General features: G+C 34.7%; 2 protein-coding genes across 2 annotated transcripts; one reads left to right on the top strand and one right to left on the bottom strand.

Annotated features, from left to right (window-relative positions):
• The first annotated feature begins 4,021 nt into the window (after positions 1-4,021).
• On the top strand, positions 4,022-5,050 carry LOC147286978 (Sterile alpha motif (SAM) domain-containing protein). Its single transcript, XM_086242051.1, has one exon. It carries the CDS (start codon positions 4,066-4,068, stop codon positions 4,666-4,668), a length of 603 nt encoding a protein of 200 aa, XP_086098177.1. The 5' UTR covers positions 4,022-4,065; the 3' UTR covers positions 4,669-5,050.
• An 882-nt stretch (positions 5,051-5,932) lies between these two features.
• On the bottom strand, positions 5,933-10,992 carry LOC147286977 (Major facilitator superfamily protein). Its single transcript, XM_086241250.1, has 3 exons — positions 10,497-10,992; positions 7,348-8,234; positions 5,933-6,743 (listed from the first exon to the last, which is right to left on the bottom strand). Exons 1-3 carry the CDS (start codon positions 10,824-10,826, stop codon positions 6,278-6,280), a joined length of 1,683 nt encoding a protein of 560 aa, XP_086097376.1. The 5' UTR covers positions 10,827-10,992; the 3' UTR covers positions 5,933-6,277.
• Between the last annotated feature and the right edge of the window lie 4,260 nt (positions 10,993-15,252).

Here is a 15,252-nt window from a genome sequence, read left to right as displayed (position 1 = left end):
TAAAAAAGTTGTGTTTCCTGGCTAAACACTATTTTAACGCGAAAAACCTAGCTATTTAACTAATGTGGCCGTGCTTAATATAAGAAAAATATGTGTGGGGATGTTCCTATGATGTGGCAGTGCTTAATGTGATAGAAATTAGAATAACTTGGGTATTGTGTTCAACTTGTGCTAGCATTTGAATTGAATGATTTTTTTTATTAGTGCATAAGTGATAATTAAGTGTAGTTTATAAATAAAAGGATTCTTAGTTTTAAGTTTATAATGCACGTAAAAAAGTTATGAGATATGTATGTTAACCCGAACCGACAAAATTAACAAATAGATCGGTTTAGTTTCAAGTCTTTTGGCACAATAATTAAATAGATCAAGTTCTAATGCCGACACAAATCACAAATGACATAATACGACTTGATTACGCACCAACACTTAGGAACCAATTCATTAAGTGATCTGGAACTAAAGCTCGAAGAGAAAGTTCCTAAGTGTTAATTTTAACCAAGTCATTGAGCAAAATATTGGCCAAAGATTTTTACAACAAACCCAACTTGAAGTAAAAAATCCTTCCATTCAAGTTATATTCTAGCAAAACAAATGCTATTTAGCAATTTTTTTTTTGGTTACATAAGAGAAAATCAAACTTCAAATCTATTATAATTTTAACCCATTATTAATTTCACATCCTCGATCACTCTTAGGCTATCTCTAAAAGCATAATTATTTCTATATATTCAAACTCGACATATATAATCTCAATATTATTCACTTGATCTAACTCTAAAGACTTTTTTTTTTTACTCAACTCCGAAGACTTAACTACCCAATTCTCAATATTTTACTTAATTACATGAAGTTTTTGTCGAGGAATCTAAAAGCAAATCATAATATGGGAGGCCAATAATTAAGTTAGTAAGAGGTACAAATTGCTCAACATTACTGATGATTTTCGTTTTTATTATTGTCCTTATTTTGTTCGGCTAATCAGACCCGACCATTTTTTTTTTTAATTAATGATGTTGAATTGGCTTGTTGCCACTTGTGATATATATGATATATAGATATATATATATATATATTCCCATGCAATGCATGCACATCTCACAAGTGATAACCGAATAGCATATATATAATGTTATTAAATTCAGTTGGGTGCACAATTACATTGCAACGTGGGCTGTTAATCTTGTTCTGACTTTTAATTGGGATCTTAAATCTCGATCATTTGTATGAATCAGATACCTTTGCTGTTTTGTTTGTTTCATAAACTCCAATTCTCTATCATCAACAAAAATCTAAATTGCACACTGAACCGAATATTTATCACTCACATGGAAATAGTGCTCCACTCTGAATTAATTGGGCCCGTGAACCTCTTCTAGTCCAAATTGTAAATGATAGGGCCATGTGAATTCTGGCAAAATTGGGACGCAAACAAGAAGCTAGAGGACTGTTGATCAAATATATTGATGTATGCCCTACGTTCCATTTCATTCAGTGGTGCTACGTACATAGCCTTTTTCTTTTTGTCGGAAGAAGGTTTAGAGTTTAAATCTCAAAGATGTCAGTTATCATTTATGAATAACAAAAATAATTACATATATATATATATATTGATCATTATGATTCATATTGAAAAATAAATTAAGTGAGATAATATTTTTGAATCTCATTGAGATTTTTGTGATAAAACTTCACACCTGTTAAAGTTTTTAGATAATTAAGTTGAAATAATATTTTGCAATCTAGCTAGGAGCCGAAAGATGTTAGCCCAAACAAACAATTGTTTATAATAATAACCTTCTGAGCTTGGCACTAGTTTGTTGGAGCCAATATCCTAGAATTGAATTTGCCTAAGTTTTGATGCTACAAAAAGAAAGAAGCCACTTTGTTGTTAGGAGTACGTGGCCTTCTTTTTCTTTTTCTTTTATATTGGGCAGTGCCATCTAGCAAGATTACAGGAGGACTGTTAAAAGAAAAATATCTACAAAGGCAGCCGACCAGAGCCGCAGTGGATATTTTTTGGTGTCTTACACACTAGCTATGACTGGCTTTATGAAGCTTTAGTTTAATGTTTATGAAGACTAAATTTATAGAAGTCAAGTTACTGATATGACCTAGAAACTTATTGCATGCTTTGTAGCTTAATTGCAAAAGGATAGTCAAGTATGACTGCCAATTCCTTGTTTTTTCATATCCCTTTAATTTGGATTCACAAACTGTGATATCTAAGTTTGGGTGAATTGTGCAAAGAGTATTGTAATTCTTACAGTTGAAAGTCCTAAAACTTGCATATCATGCTTTAAGCTTTAACTCTTGGAGTACTTGAAAGAACATGAGGTAAGAAACATATGAAACATGTTAGGGAAGTGATTCTTTCTGTCGCAATAATTTTTCTTAAAATTGACAATAAAAATTGTGAAATTCTTAACCTGCAGGAAATAAAACTAGGCAGAACCTTGGAATTTTATATCAAATTCTTTTCCTAACTTGTTAATTAGCACATAACTATTAAAGCATTGTCTCATTGTAGATGACACTAGCTCATTCCAATATATGTACACATAAAGCAAGCATAACCTTATGTTTGTATTTTCTGAAATACTAGAAATTAATTAGTTGGTGATATGGCAGACAAAACCTACTACCATTAACTTAAATTAATCAGGTCAAATTCCCATATTTGATCATTATATGTTTCAAGCCTAGCCTTCAATTTTGTAATGTTTTAAGAAAAGTAGATTCGCCTATAGATTTGGAAAAGCTTTTCTGCAAATATTATCAATACTGTAAGAGTAAGTACGTAATATGTTAATTATTGTTACTTGTTCCAGTTTGCTAAAGAAAAAAGCTTTCTAACGTACAATGAACCTGCACACTTTCATGTCTGAAAATATACTCTTTTCAGGCTAGTAACATAATAGTAGACTATAAATCTGAATTATTAATTGAATGTATGGTTTAAATTTATAGTCTGAAAACACAACATTACCCTCCTATGTCACAAATTGCTTATATAAGATTTCAATAATCAAATGGCACACCAACGTACCATTTAATGAATTGTATGATATATTGAATAAAATTGGAGAGTTCAAAAGGTCTTTAATCATTTTAGGTGGTTTGAAAACATATAATTGCACTCATGCAAGAGGGTTAGGCCCAGAAAGGGGAAAAAAGAAAACTAAAATAAAATCAGCTGGTTGGTAATTCAGGCCAACAAGTTAAAGAAATTCCATCCATCATATATATATATATAATTCACATGATTAGGCTGCAATTAACAGTTGAGTAGCTTTTAGTCCAAACTCCAAACTCCAAACCTTCATTCATCTCTTGCAACAAGGGTGCTTGTCAATTTTGAAATTGAGCATTTTTTTTCACTTTGTTCCGACCAAACGCACAAGAACAATTAAGTAATGGGGATGTCCCACACGGCCACACCCTAGCTAGTCTCTTTCCCAAGCGTGATTGATGGCAATACAATTCCACATGGAATCCTTGGCTCTCACTCCATAAAGTTTGATAATGCATAGCCCATTTTAATTTGGAGGATAATGGGCATGCATACCCCACACCCAACTTCTTTTTTCTTTAGCCACCCTCAAGTTTCAACTAACAACCAATTTCCATTTATAAAAATCAAACCTGCCTCAAAAGCCTAAAGTAAGTCTAAGTCACCCACAACTAGTTCCCTACTTTCATCGTACCCTCATCTCGATCCTACTCAATGTATGTATAATGCTAATTACGGTCTTTGTCAAATAAGCCCTTGAGATCAGTCTAAGGATTATAATAGGTTAAGAGTCCGATTTGTTCTAATGTAATCGAAATAAAAGATTCTTATCAAATAATGTGACAGTGTAAGAAGTAGAATTTGTTTAAAATAAATATGGTTCATGTCGGTTGTGAGTCCAAATCTCTATAAATGAAACATTGTAATATTATTTAATGAACAAAGTTTAATAAACAAATTTGGTAAGTGTAGTAGTTGGGGTCTTTATAAATATATCAATCTAAGATCACCACAGACACAAACTCAAAGCTCACTCCATATCATTTGCAGCCATGGACTGGTTCTCATGGCTATCCAAAACAGGCCTTGAGCCCTCACTTGTGTACGAGTATGGGCTTGCTTTTGCTCACAATGAGCTGGAAGAAGAAGACATAATCTACTTCAACCATGAGTTTCTTCAAAGCATGGGCATCTCCATAGCCAAACACAGGCTAGAGATCCTCAAGCTTGCTAGAAAAGAAAAGGGAAGATTAACAAGCACTCCACGTCCCATGACAAGGCTTTTGGTGGCAATCAAGAGGACCAAGAGGTGTTTGGGTGAATACATACGCACATGGATTCGTCGTGAGGAGGACTCATCAGCTCTGGCACTTGTGCCAAGGCCAAGCAATTACAGAACAAGATTTAGAGGGGCCATGTTGAAGAGGAACAAGAAGAAGTTGGTGATGCCCAAGCCTGCAGGCAGCAGACCATTGTTACTCACAAATGGTAGTCCTGTGGTGGTGTCCGGGCCTCAGGCCGAAAGCTTTTGGAGTCCAGTGGTTGACGATGTTCGAAAAGAGGAAAAGATGGATGGTGATGATGATGGTTACTGGTCTACTGGAGTTGAAGAGATCAGGTGGGATACAATGTTCCAGGACTTGAAACCCACATGAATTTTTTTTTTTTTTTTTTTTTTCATCTCATTAATTTTTTTGAATTTTGTTTTAGTTTTGGTTTGTTCATCTTCTTCCTTATTGGCATCTGTCTATGCTAGTAATTTAATGGTGAGAGATTGGTTTTTTGGGTTCTTCCACCAGAGAGTTTTGGCTTTGTGCATCACAAGACTTTGTGTTTAGCTTTTTCAGTGTAGGTGGGTCATGCATTTGGCAAAACTTTGTAGTCAAGGGTCTAGTTCAGTAATGACATTGTCTCCCCGGCCATGCTTTTCTTTGTACATGACTTGTCTTTATCTTTGATTACAATTGAAAGAAGTAGTATTTAATTTGTCTCTTTGTGAAAGGTATGATTTTGTCAGGTATGCAAAACTATAGTAACAGGAGCATAATTCTGCATCACAGATATGATGGTCATCTGTATCCTTTTCATTTTTTCGAAGATAGTGAATGGATTGAAAGTTAAATTTTCTAGATAAGGAGTCATATTATGTTTCCAGGTTGTAAACCTAGGTTACTGATCAATTAGGCATAATCTTATTTGATAGTATTGATCCATCTACCAGTGTAACATATCTAATAAGAGAATATTACCGTAAATGAAAATTTTACTTATAATATAATGTGTTCGGAAAATTATGTCATCAGAGCATCAACCCTTAGAATGGAGGTTGGCTACCAAATAGATTTCATTTTATAATCCTTACGCCACTTATTTAAATTTTTTTTTGTGGTCTGAAATCATACTTCAAAATAACTATAAGGTTCAAGTTCAAAATAAGCACCCAACTATGTGGTGAATTTCATCCGGATCCACAAATTAAAAAATCTTTTAAGAACATTCACAAATTAACATCTAAATTGAAAAACCGACTTCCATTTGATGAGCTGTTAGTGTTGGAGTTAAATGCCAGTGTGGCCAATCATGACACATCATGTTAATGACCTGTTAGTGGGCTTGATCATCTTCTAGGCCTAGTGTTGAATTGTTGATAATATTTATTATTCCAGAGGTGGAAGTACTAATGTTTGAGCTTGAGGATAATGAAGGAGACATGTGCTTTGATGAAGATTATCGAAGTGTGCATGACTATGATGAAGAGGATGGTGGAGATAATGTTGTTAAACCTACCGCACCATGGTTGTTCATGCTAGTATTTTTTAACCCCAACACTAATAACTCACCAAACAAAAGTCAAATTTTCAATTTAAATGTTAATTTGTGGATGTTCTTGAAAGATTTTCTAATTTATAGACCTAGATGAAATTCACCCCATAGTTGGGTGTTTATTATGAACTTTTGTTTTTTTTGCCACTGTGTATATTTTGAACTTGAGCCTAACTATAATAACAGAAAGAACCTCGAATTCTAATAATACATCAATTTGAATATCATACCCCCAAAACCTTATCAATTACTATAATGGAGTAATTGACTTTCTCTATTTGCCATTAGCACACAACCAACAAATGCCATCAGCTGCAGTAACTAAATAATGCAGCAGGTTCAAGCCGCAGGTATTCTCTAGTCATCTTGATAACTTTATTGGAGCATGGCTCCATAAACTTGTGTATGACTTGATGTCATCAGACAATGACATTCTAATCATCAGTGGTTTGAACTTTGAGGCAGACGGAAAGAACCCCCAGCATAAAGCATTTGGTAAACTGGTCGTACTCTAACTGTCAAAATTATGCTCAAGATGGTGCCCAACCCACAGACGCCGGCTAAAACTAGAAATGTGACCCTGAAACAATTAGCACCTGTGCAGGTGGAGCCTCCTTGCTTGGCAGCTTCAGCATCATATAAGGTACCAGCAAGCAGAACTGAGAAAAGAAATGCACCAATAGGATTGCCAAGTAACATGAAGCTGTAGTTTATACCAAAATGTTTCAGCCCAAAAAGCTCGGAGGCAGTTGGAACCATCATAGAATACTGAACCCCATAGCAGATGCCAAGCAGAGCAGTTGCTGCATAGAGAGTACCACTGATAGCTAAAGCATATAAAACAAATGAAAGGATCATAAGTATATGTGCACATGTCATCCACACTGTGCGAGGAATTGTTTTTATCCTGCAATGGGCCAAATTTTATAGCAAATTAGTATTATGCCCTAACAGAAGTTAAGAGAATAATTCATCCATAAAAAGAACACAGTAGAAAGGTTATCACATTCTCGAAAAGCGAAAGGTCTGTAGTCTTAGGATTATAAGAATCTTGGTCATAAAGTATAATGTGAATACCAGAAAGTCAGTGGTAACAAAAAACTGCAAAATAAAATCTCAAGAACTCTGACATAAAAATTTCAATCTGCTAACCCTACAATAGAGGGAAGGAAAAAGTGAAAGGACACCCATTAAGGGGCATGCAACAATATCCATGTTTGAAAGCTTTTCCAACCAAAAGATATGAAGGAAACAAAAAACACAAGTCAACCAAATGAGTTAGCAAGATATATAAGTAAGAACTTCACTGAAACTAAAGATTGGAGCCAGAGTAGAGGCAGAACATATTAAGGCCCTATCCAGAAGAATTTAAGTGATGTTGGCTATGCTTAAATTAAAACATCTGGTATGGTATCAAACTTTCTTTAACAACTTGAAAAAGAACAACAATGGACTAAAAACTAGACCTAGTTGGTATATGATTAGTTAGATAGAAGCCAGCGAGTAATTACCTGACAAAGTGTTCAGAAAGAGCACCCGAACCCAGACGACCCACAAAATTGCAAAAGCTGAATAGAGACAACAGTATTGTTGTATCATTATTGCCTACTGCAACCCCAATCTGGCTCAAATTATTGAGTACTGTTACTCCTGAACCAACCCCAAGAAAATATACAAACCAAAGGAGCCAGAAATCAGCCTTTATAAAAGCCTCATGAAACTTGAAATCCTCTCCTCTCTTAGGTCTCTTTTTCTTCTTCACTGCCCCTTCCCCAATAGCAATAAGTGTTTCCACATCTGAAGCATCCTCAGCCTCATGACAACTTCCAAGATGTGTAGCTGATGGGGATGGTGTCAACAAAGGATCTGTTTGGGTTGCATTGCCTTCTCCCGGAGCAAGATGGTCTGAAGAATTAGCTTGTGACCTTGATGGAAATAATGTCATTTTGACAGGAATTGCAAGGGGAGACAGCAGAAGGATAACCACAATAGCAACCAAACTGTAGGAAACAGCATCACTAAGAGATATCATCTGATTTACTACTGTGACTGTGAGAAGATAGATTGCAAGCAAAACGCTGACAGCTTGTGTGAAGAGAAAATGGGCATGCTCTGAAGAGTCTTCTCCAGAAGCTGGAGTACATGGCCGAACAAAGTACATCAAGGCTAAACACAAAACAGGAAGCCCAAGAGCAAGGAACAACAATAGGTTCAAACCAGAATCTTTAAGCACCAAACTGTATACCACTGTATAAACTGCAGCACTAATCCCGACATAGCCTTTGAGAATGCCAGCAACAGTGCCTCTACTGAGAGGGAAGTTCCTCATGTTGGTAACAAGCACAGCTGTGCCAAACCAAGCGTTGCTATTTGTGGCAATGCAAAGTGTGATGCATAACTGCCAGAGCATTAAAAGATAGTTGTTAGAAGGTCCAAATGCAAAATGAAGACATATATACCAAAAGGTCCAAAACCATGGCCCCAACTGCAAGCATGTAAAAAAACAGTTCTGACTATATGAAATTTTGCAATGTAAACAAAACAAATTAACAATGATTGCAAAGAACTCTTCATATAGAGGGGGTGACACTTAAACGAATCTTTATTGATAGACCCCCACTCTTAATTGGATGCACTTATAGACTTCAGTTATGGGTAGCTTTTTTCTGAACAGTTTTGGGTGCCACCCCAAAACAAAATAAAGGAGTCACCAATCTATCTTTTTAGCTCAGTTAGTAACAGATTCTAACATTTTTGAACTTTGGATATTACAAGACATTCAATAGTATGGAGCCAAGCACAACCACAATAAAATTGGAATTGGAGAATAATCCCCAAAACATAGTAAATTTTTGTTCCCTGCCTTTACTTTTCCATACTACGACACAAATATGCTGAGGTTTGTCAATCTCTAGCTTTGACCTTCCTCCTTGAGTAGACAAATGAAGATCTCCCCAATATTGCGGAGTTCACCTCAGCATTGCCAACAAGTTAGTCTTTTTCAAACACAGTACTAGAGCTTTCAATGTACTGGTATTTGCACCTTAAATAGTTTTGGAATGAATAGTCTTCAGGGTTGACATGCACCACTATTTCAGAAAATCAAACAAACCTGAAATTTTGATACATTCCCCTTGAAAAATATAAAATTAATTTCTAGAGCCTAATTTTGAACTCATAATGCTGTACAATATTCCAACCTATCATCACAATCACCTCATCAAGCAATCTTTTAACATTTGACTCCTCAGTCTCACCCTAATAGTTCCAAACACCAAAATTAAGAAGCAAACTGTGTTGATTATCTCACACTCATCAATCTCTGTTATTTTGAGCCTCCTTATTGGCATCCACTATTTCCAGGGTTTCATCCAAATCTATACTCTTTCTTTGTTCATCCTTATTTTCCCAATCCAAATTATCAAAATAGACATCTCTGAAGCTGAAACAATGAATTGTATAATTTGTGGCTAGCTAAACAGATTATAAGCCCATGTAGAAAGTTACTATTATGCTCAATGTAATCGATTTTTGTGTAATGTCTCTTTTCTGGGGTTTCAACCCAGATTCTATTTGGCATAAATATAAGAAAGGTCTATACATGAACCCCAGCTATGCTCAGTCAGGAAACCTGAAGAATTCCTTCCTTTATGCTAAATGGTTTCTTGATAGCAGGTGTAATGTTTTAATTGAAAAAAAAAAGTGTCTTTACCTAGAAATTACACTAGAAGTCAAGTAACAAAATGAAGACTGAAATTTTGAATATTAGTACTTAAAAAATCTCATTGGCTATCAGAACACCTTAGACAAAAAACTTGAATATAACCATCTTCAAAACAAATAAAACATGACAAGGCATTGGGAAATGGTTAATTCCAAATATTCTAGGTAAAAATGAATCTCTTTTTACATCGAAAAAAGGCCTTTCAGATGAGACCTACCCAACAATTAAAATTGTACCACTCAATTCTCCACAATATCTTTACATTGAAATAGAGTTAAATCTGGTTCTCCAAGACCCATATTTATCCTAAATATCATTGCATTCCCTTTTAAGAGGGAGAAACTATTGCTAGAAGGAAATGGAAATTCAGCATGATCTACCACGTTTTCACAAGCTGCCTAAGAAACTAGATAAACCAAGAGAAAGCAGTAATGCTGCATCAGGAAAATGATCACCGTATTATGTATTATCATACCATTGCTAACACCATAGGAAAGCTACGCACACATAATAAATATAGATTGGAGGAAAGTAGCAAAACTACAAAATATGAGAAATACTATAATTAGGCAATCATCATCAGAATCTTTTAAAAAAGGACAACCAAGACCGTAGTGGCAGACAAACCTAGTTCAAGAAACACCTAACAATATGTTCTGCAATCAAACATACAATATCTAAAAATGCACACTCAAATTCAATAGTTCCAGACAAACAAATCTTTCGAATGGGTTTGCAGGAAAAAACACTTTTAACCCATAGAACAAAAATATATATCTAAAACAATCAAATCCACAACTTGGTATGCAAAATTGCAATACTTGGTGTTAACAAACTTAGCAGCCAGTGAACCCACAAATCAATTTCCAATGGTACATGCCAAAAACTAAAAAAAGAGAGAAATAGAGGTAGAGAGATATGAACTGGCAGACTCACCAGAGCATAAGGCAAGTTGGCAACAGTTTGGCTAACAGCAAGCCAGAGAACACCATAGCCGAAGAAACAAAGCACACAACCCACCAAAAGCACAGCCCAAGGAGGGAACTTGTTGCAGGCAATCCCGGGAAGAAAAGCCACACTCTCTCCAATATCACTGGCCACTCCAAGGATGGTCAGCTGTTGCTGATTGAAACCCAGCACGGATTTGAGCAAAGGGGAATAGAGTGGGAAGTTGTAGGAGTTGCCAGCAGCTATTTGGACCCAAACTGCTGCTCCCAAACCCACCCATGGTGGTCTGCTTCCTGCTTTCAGAACTGGGCTTGGCATTTTCTATGCTATTTTTGGTTACTGGATGACAAAATGAGAGAGAGAGAGAGAAGAAAAATGTGGCAAAAAGAAGAGAAACGAAGACGCAGTGTGATTGTGATTTGTGAGGGGCTGAGAGAGCTATGGCACCAAGCTCCCAATTTGGCCTAGTGGAGTTGGAGAGAGCACAGTTAAAAAGGACCAAGGCCCAAAGGCCAAAGGCCGAAGTGTAGGTGCGCGCGTACCACGGGGACTGTCTTTATTCATTTAATAATTAGTCAATTACTGCTCCTTTCTCCTTTTATATATATTAATCATATATTTTGTCCTACATGTGTGGTGAATACAGAATAGGCAAGGTTCGCCTAAGAACAACCATATATATAAGCTTTGTTTGGGAGAAGCACTTTTGTCCTACATGTGTGGTATATAGAAGCACTTTTGTTCAATATCGTTTGCACTAAAAACGTTTTTGTTAAAAATACATAAGTTTTTTTTTTTAAAAAAAATTCAAGTGTTTTTTGTAAATATACTTGAAAGCGCTTCCGGGAGCTTTTATAACTCAAAAGAACTTCTGATTTTTTTTGTCAAATGCAATTAAAAGCATTTTTGACTATTTAAAAGTATTTTTAAACCTTCTAAAAGTACTGTCAAACAAGCCAAGTCAATAATAATTAGATTTCAATCCTCGATAAACATGTTTTTAAAAATTAATATCTAGCATCTTTTATTTTAATAAATTATATTCTTTGACAAGTTGCCAACTCAGCATTTTACAATTTTTTTTTTAAATGAGTTTTTGTATCCTACTTCATATAACCACCTACACATCCCATTTATGCATCTCTTTCATTATGTGATATAAACTTATCAAGCGAGAGATAGACATAATAGAACATATACACCTATGATATAGAAGTTTTTTTCCCCTACATAGGGTTAAATAGGTAAATAAACAAAAAAAAGGTGGGCATTCAATTGATTAAACTTACTAAATTGAACCTATTTGGGGTGGTTTAGTTCGATTTTTGTGCACAAAAAAAATATTACTGGTTGATAAATCAAATCAAAACACTATTAACGATTAGTGAGCATTTTATAGTATTTGTAAACCATCTAAACCAAACTAAATTGAATGGAATATTTTTATATTTTTATACCATTGCATATCCATTTCCTCCTACTTCTCCTATCTCCCTCTCCCCTCACATTCTCAACCTTTTATTTTATATAGGGAAAATTTTAGCTAAAAGACTCAAACTATATCCCATATCTCTATTTAGAATATAAATTTCACTTTGTGTCAACTGAGGACTAAAATTTTCATTTTGTGTCAATTAAGGACTGTTTTTTTTTTCTTCAGTTTTTATCTCAATTTTGGCCTGACGTTAGACCCATTAAACCTTCACAAAATTCAGAAAAATTATACTGGGTTTAAAGATATACATCTCCTCTTTACATCCATATAAATATCACTCAAATAAAACCTCTACAACTCTAAATAATCGGCCCCAAACTAGGATACCCGAAACTGTCCAATTTCTCAAATATTTTCCCAGAGGTCCGATTGAACAGTTTCGGGTACCCTAGTTTGTGGCCGATTATCTAGAGTTGTAGATGTCCGATTTGAGTGATATTTATATGGTTGTAAAGAGGAAATGTATAGCTCTAAACCTAGTATAAGTTTGTTGAATTTGGTGGAGATTTGATGGATCCAACGTCAGGCTAAAGTTGAGATAAAAATTGAAAAAAAACAGGATCCTTAATTGACACAAAATGAAATTCATGTCCTGAATAGAGACATGAAGTATAGTTGGAGTCCTTTAGCTAAAATTTTCCCATGCTACCATCTCTTTTCTTTTTCCACAACTTCTTTTCTCCATCTTCCCTTTCATCTTCATCCTTTTATTATTTTGTTCTTCATTGCTTTGTCCTCTCTCCCTAAACCACTCAAACCGACCAATAAAGGGATTGGTTTAGTTAGATTAATCATATGGTTCGATCAATTTTGGTTTGGGAAAAACTCAAACCAATTATATCAATTTGATTTACGATTTTGAACAACAACCGAGCTGATCAAGATCGTACCTTCACGCCACACTACCCTATGAAACACAAACCCATAGCAAAAAGATTGAAATTTAATGATACAAAAACATACTTTTTCCTCCTTTGAGTCATTGTAAATGATGATTTGTTATTTTTTTTATTTGATTAATTAATAACTGTCATTTATGATATTTGAACTCATGACCTCCTTCTACAAAAAAGAGATTGAGTGACAACACTAAACCAAATGATCATTGTAAATGATAATTTGCTACTTCATTAACTAAGAAAAATACAATGTTGGTAGTGTAATGTTATTTGTCTATGGAATGAGAGATGGGTATAAAATAAATGGTAAAAGTTTCAGGCTTCTAGCACACCCTGCCTCTGCCTTAGTTAATTAGGCCCAATATTTTCTGTATCAAATTAACAATTGCCAGGTTATTGGTACTAGTCATGGCCCATGGCCAGTTATGTAATGGGTCAAAATCATGGGCTCTATCAGTTTTAAATTGCCACATAATTGATGTTAGGCATGGGCCATGGCCAATTATGTGATGGGTCAAAGTTATTATGACCTTCATCAACACAGAACAGACTTTAGGCCATACAAAGTAGGGAGCTCACCAGATCCAATCCTCTCTCACCTGCATTTGAGAATTTGAGACCACCATAAAATCTGTAATTGGATAGAACCTGTATAGGGTAGAGCCTGCCTGGCTTTATATGAAATGAAATTTTGAAATTTCATTGAAGTTGTGGAAACTTGGAGATTAGGAGCCATGTCCAGCAATCTAAGCCTATATAAAAATTGATTCTTCAACCAGACCACATGTCAGGCATGTCAGCTCAACCACACACCATGTCCTAGATTCATTTCAGAGTCCCACACTAGAGAATATATTTGAACAGAATTTGTGACACAGCCGTGCTTATGTCTCCTTTCCCCAAACACAGCTGCATATTTTCCTTAAAACACTTTTTAATTGATTTGTTTAAGACAGAATTATATTTATATATCACACCTATTAGTCTATTACTGCTTGTATTTTTTGTATACAGTTCAGACACTACTTATTGATGTTCCTAAATCCTATTAACATTTGCCACGTTATGCCTGTTGAGGTTACTAAATTTGCTCATTATATTATGTGTGAATACATGTATTTTATTTGTTATAATAAGTGAAGTTCAAAGTCAGCACAAATTTAAATAAATAAAACACCATTGTATTATTTGGTCAATAAAAATGAATCAATAAATTTGGTGAGTGTAAGTCTGTGTGTAACTTCACTTTGTTTAAGTTCACTGTATGCACCAACTAGTGATGATTTTGTTATATTTCTTTCTACTTTATTAACAAAAATTCAAATCATTCATTCGGTATATGCACTATATGCCTGTTTCTGCATTTTGATTTAGCAATTTGGACATAGGGAATGGGCAGTACGTTGAGCTAAAATACAAGAAATTTAGGTACCAACTGCAGCATGACTCTTTCTGTTTTTGAGTCTGTAATGGCAAAGGCCTGCCCTAAATTTTGTCATTAATCGTTGAATCAAAATCTAATGGTTGACAATAATTCTAAAAAATAATGTACTTTAAATTTAAATCAATTTTAAATGTCAACTATTGGATAGTTGCTGACCATGGATGATTAAAACTCATTGCTTATGTGTTTGTAAGGGCACTTGTTTAATTGCTCAAGTTTTAAATTTTCAGCCAGCCTTAGCTGTGAAGAAAGCTAAACCATGTCCTGTCAAATTGCACAATCAATGCTCAATAATTGCTTGACCTTTCTTCCTTCCCAAGTCTTAATACCAAACTTGGATACACAAAACTTTCTATAACTAATGTAAGATTCTTAATTTAAAAGCAAAAAACTGCACAATTAAAAGATAAACCAGAATTCCTATTGAAAAGGGGAAAAAAAAATTAATAAAGTAGAAATAGACTTCCAAATATTGAAAGGCCAGTTTTATATGCCTTTTAAGAATAAGAAAAGTAGAAAACAAATAATGGACCCTTCTGGTAGCGGAGAAATTCTGACTAGTAGTAGTAGGCTACTAGTAGCCAACTTAGGTCATTAATATGGTTCACCGTCTCTCGTGGAATACAACTCATGTAAAATAGTTCGGTAATTAATTATCACAATTCAACCTGTAACCCCAAATAGAATCTTAAACAAAATTCATTCAAATTATTTGAAATTTATTGCCAGATTATTTCCCAAAAACGAAAGGGAATTAGGGAAACGTTCATCTTTTTCACCAATTTGTGCGTTGTTTTCCTCAATTATTGGGTAAATTGGCTCTCAAAAATTTACTATTTTTGCTTACCAATATTTTGCACCATGAATTTTCCATACAAGACTCTTCAATTTATGATATAGCAAATA

Source organism: Dryas octopetala, chromosome 4 (genome assembly GCF_963921425.1).
Source record: "Dryas octopetala chromosome 4, drDryOcto1.1, whole genome shotgun sequence".
Classification (NCBI taxonomy): Eukaryota; Viridiplantae; Streptophyta; class Magnoliopsida; order Rosales; family Rosaceae; genus Dryas; species Dryas octopetala.
The sequence above is the reverse complement of the archived record's forward strand: the minus strand, read 5'-3'. Positions and strand labels throughout refer to the sequence as shown.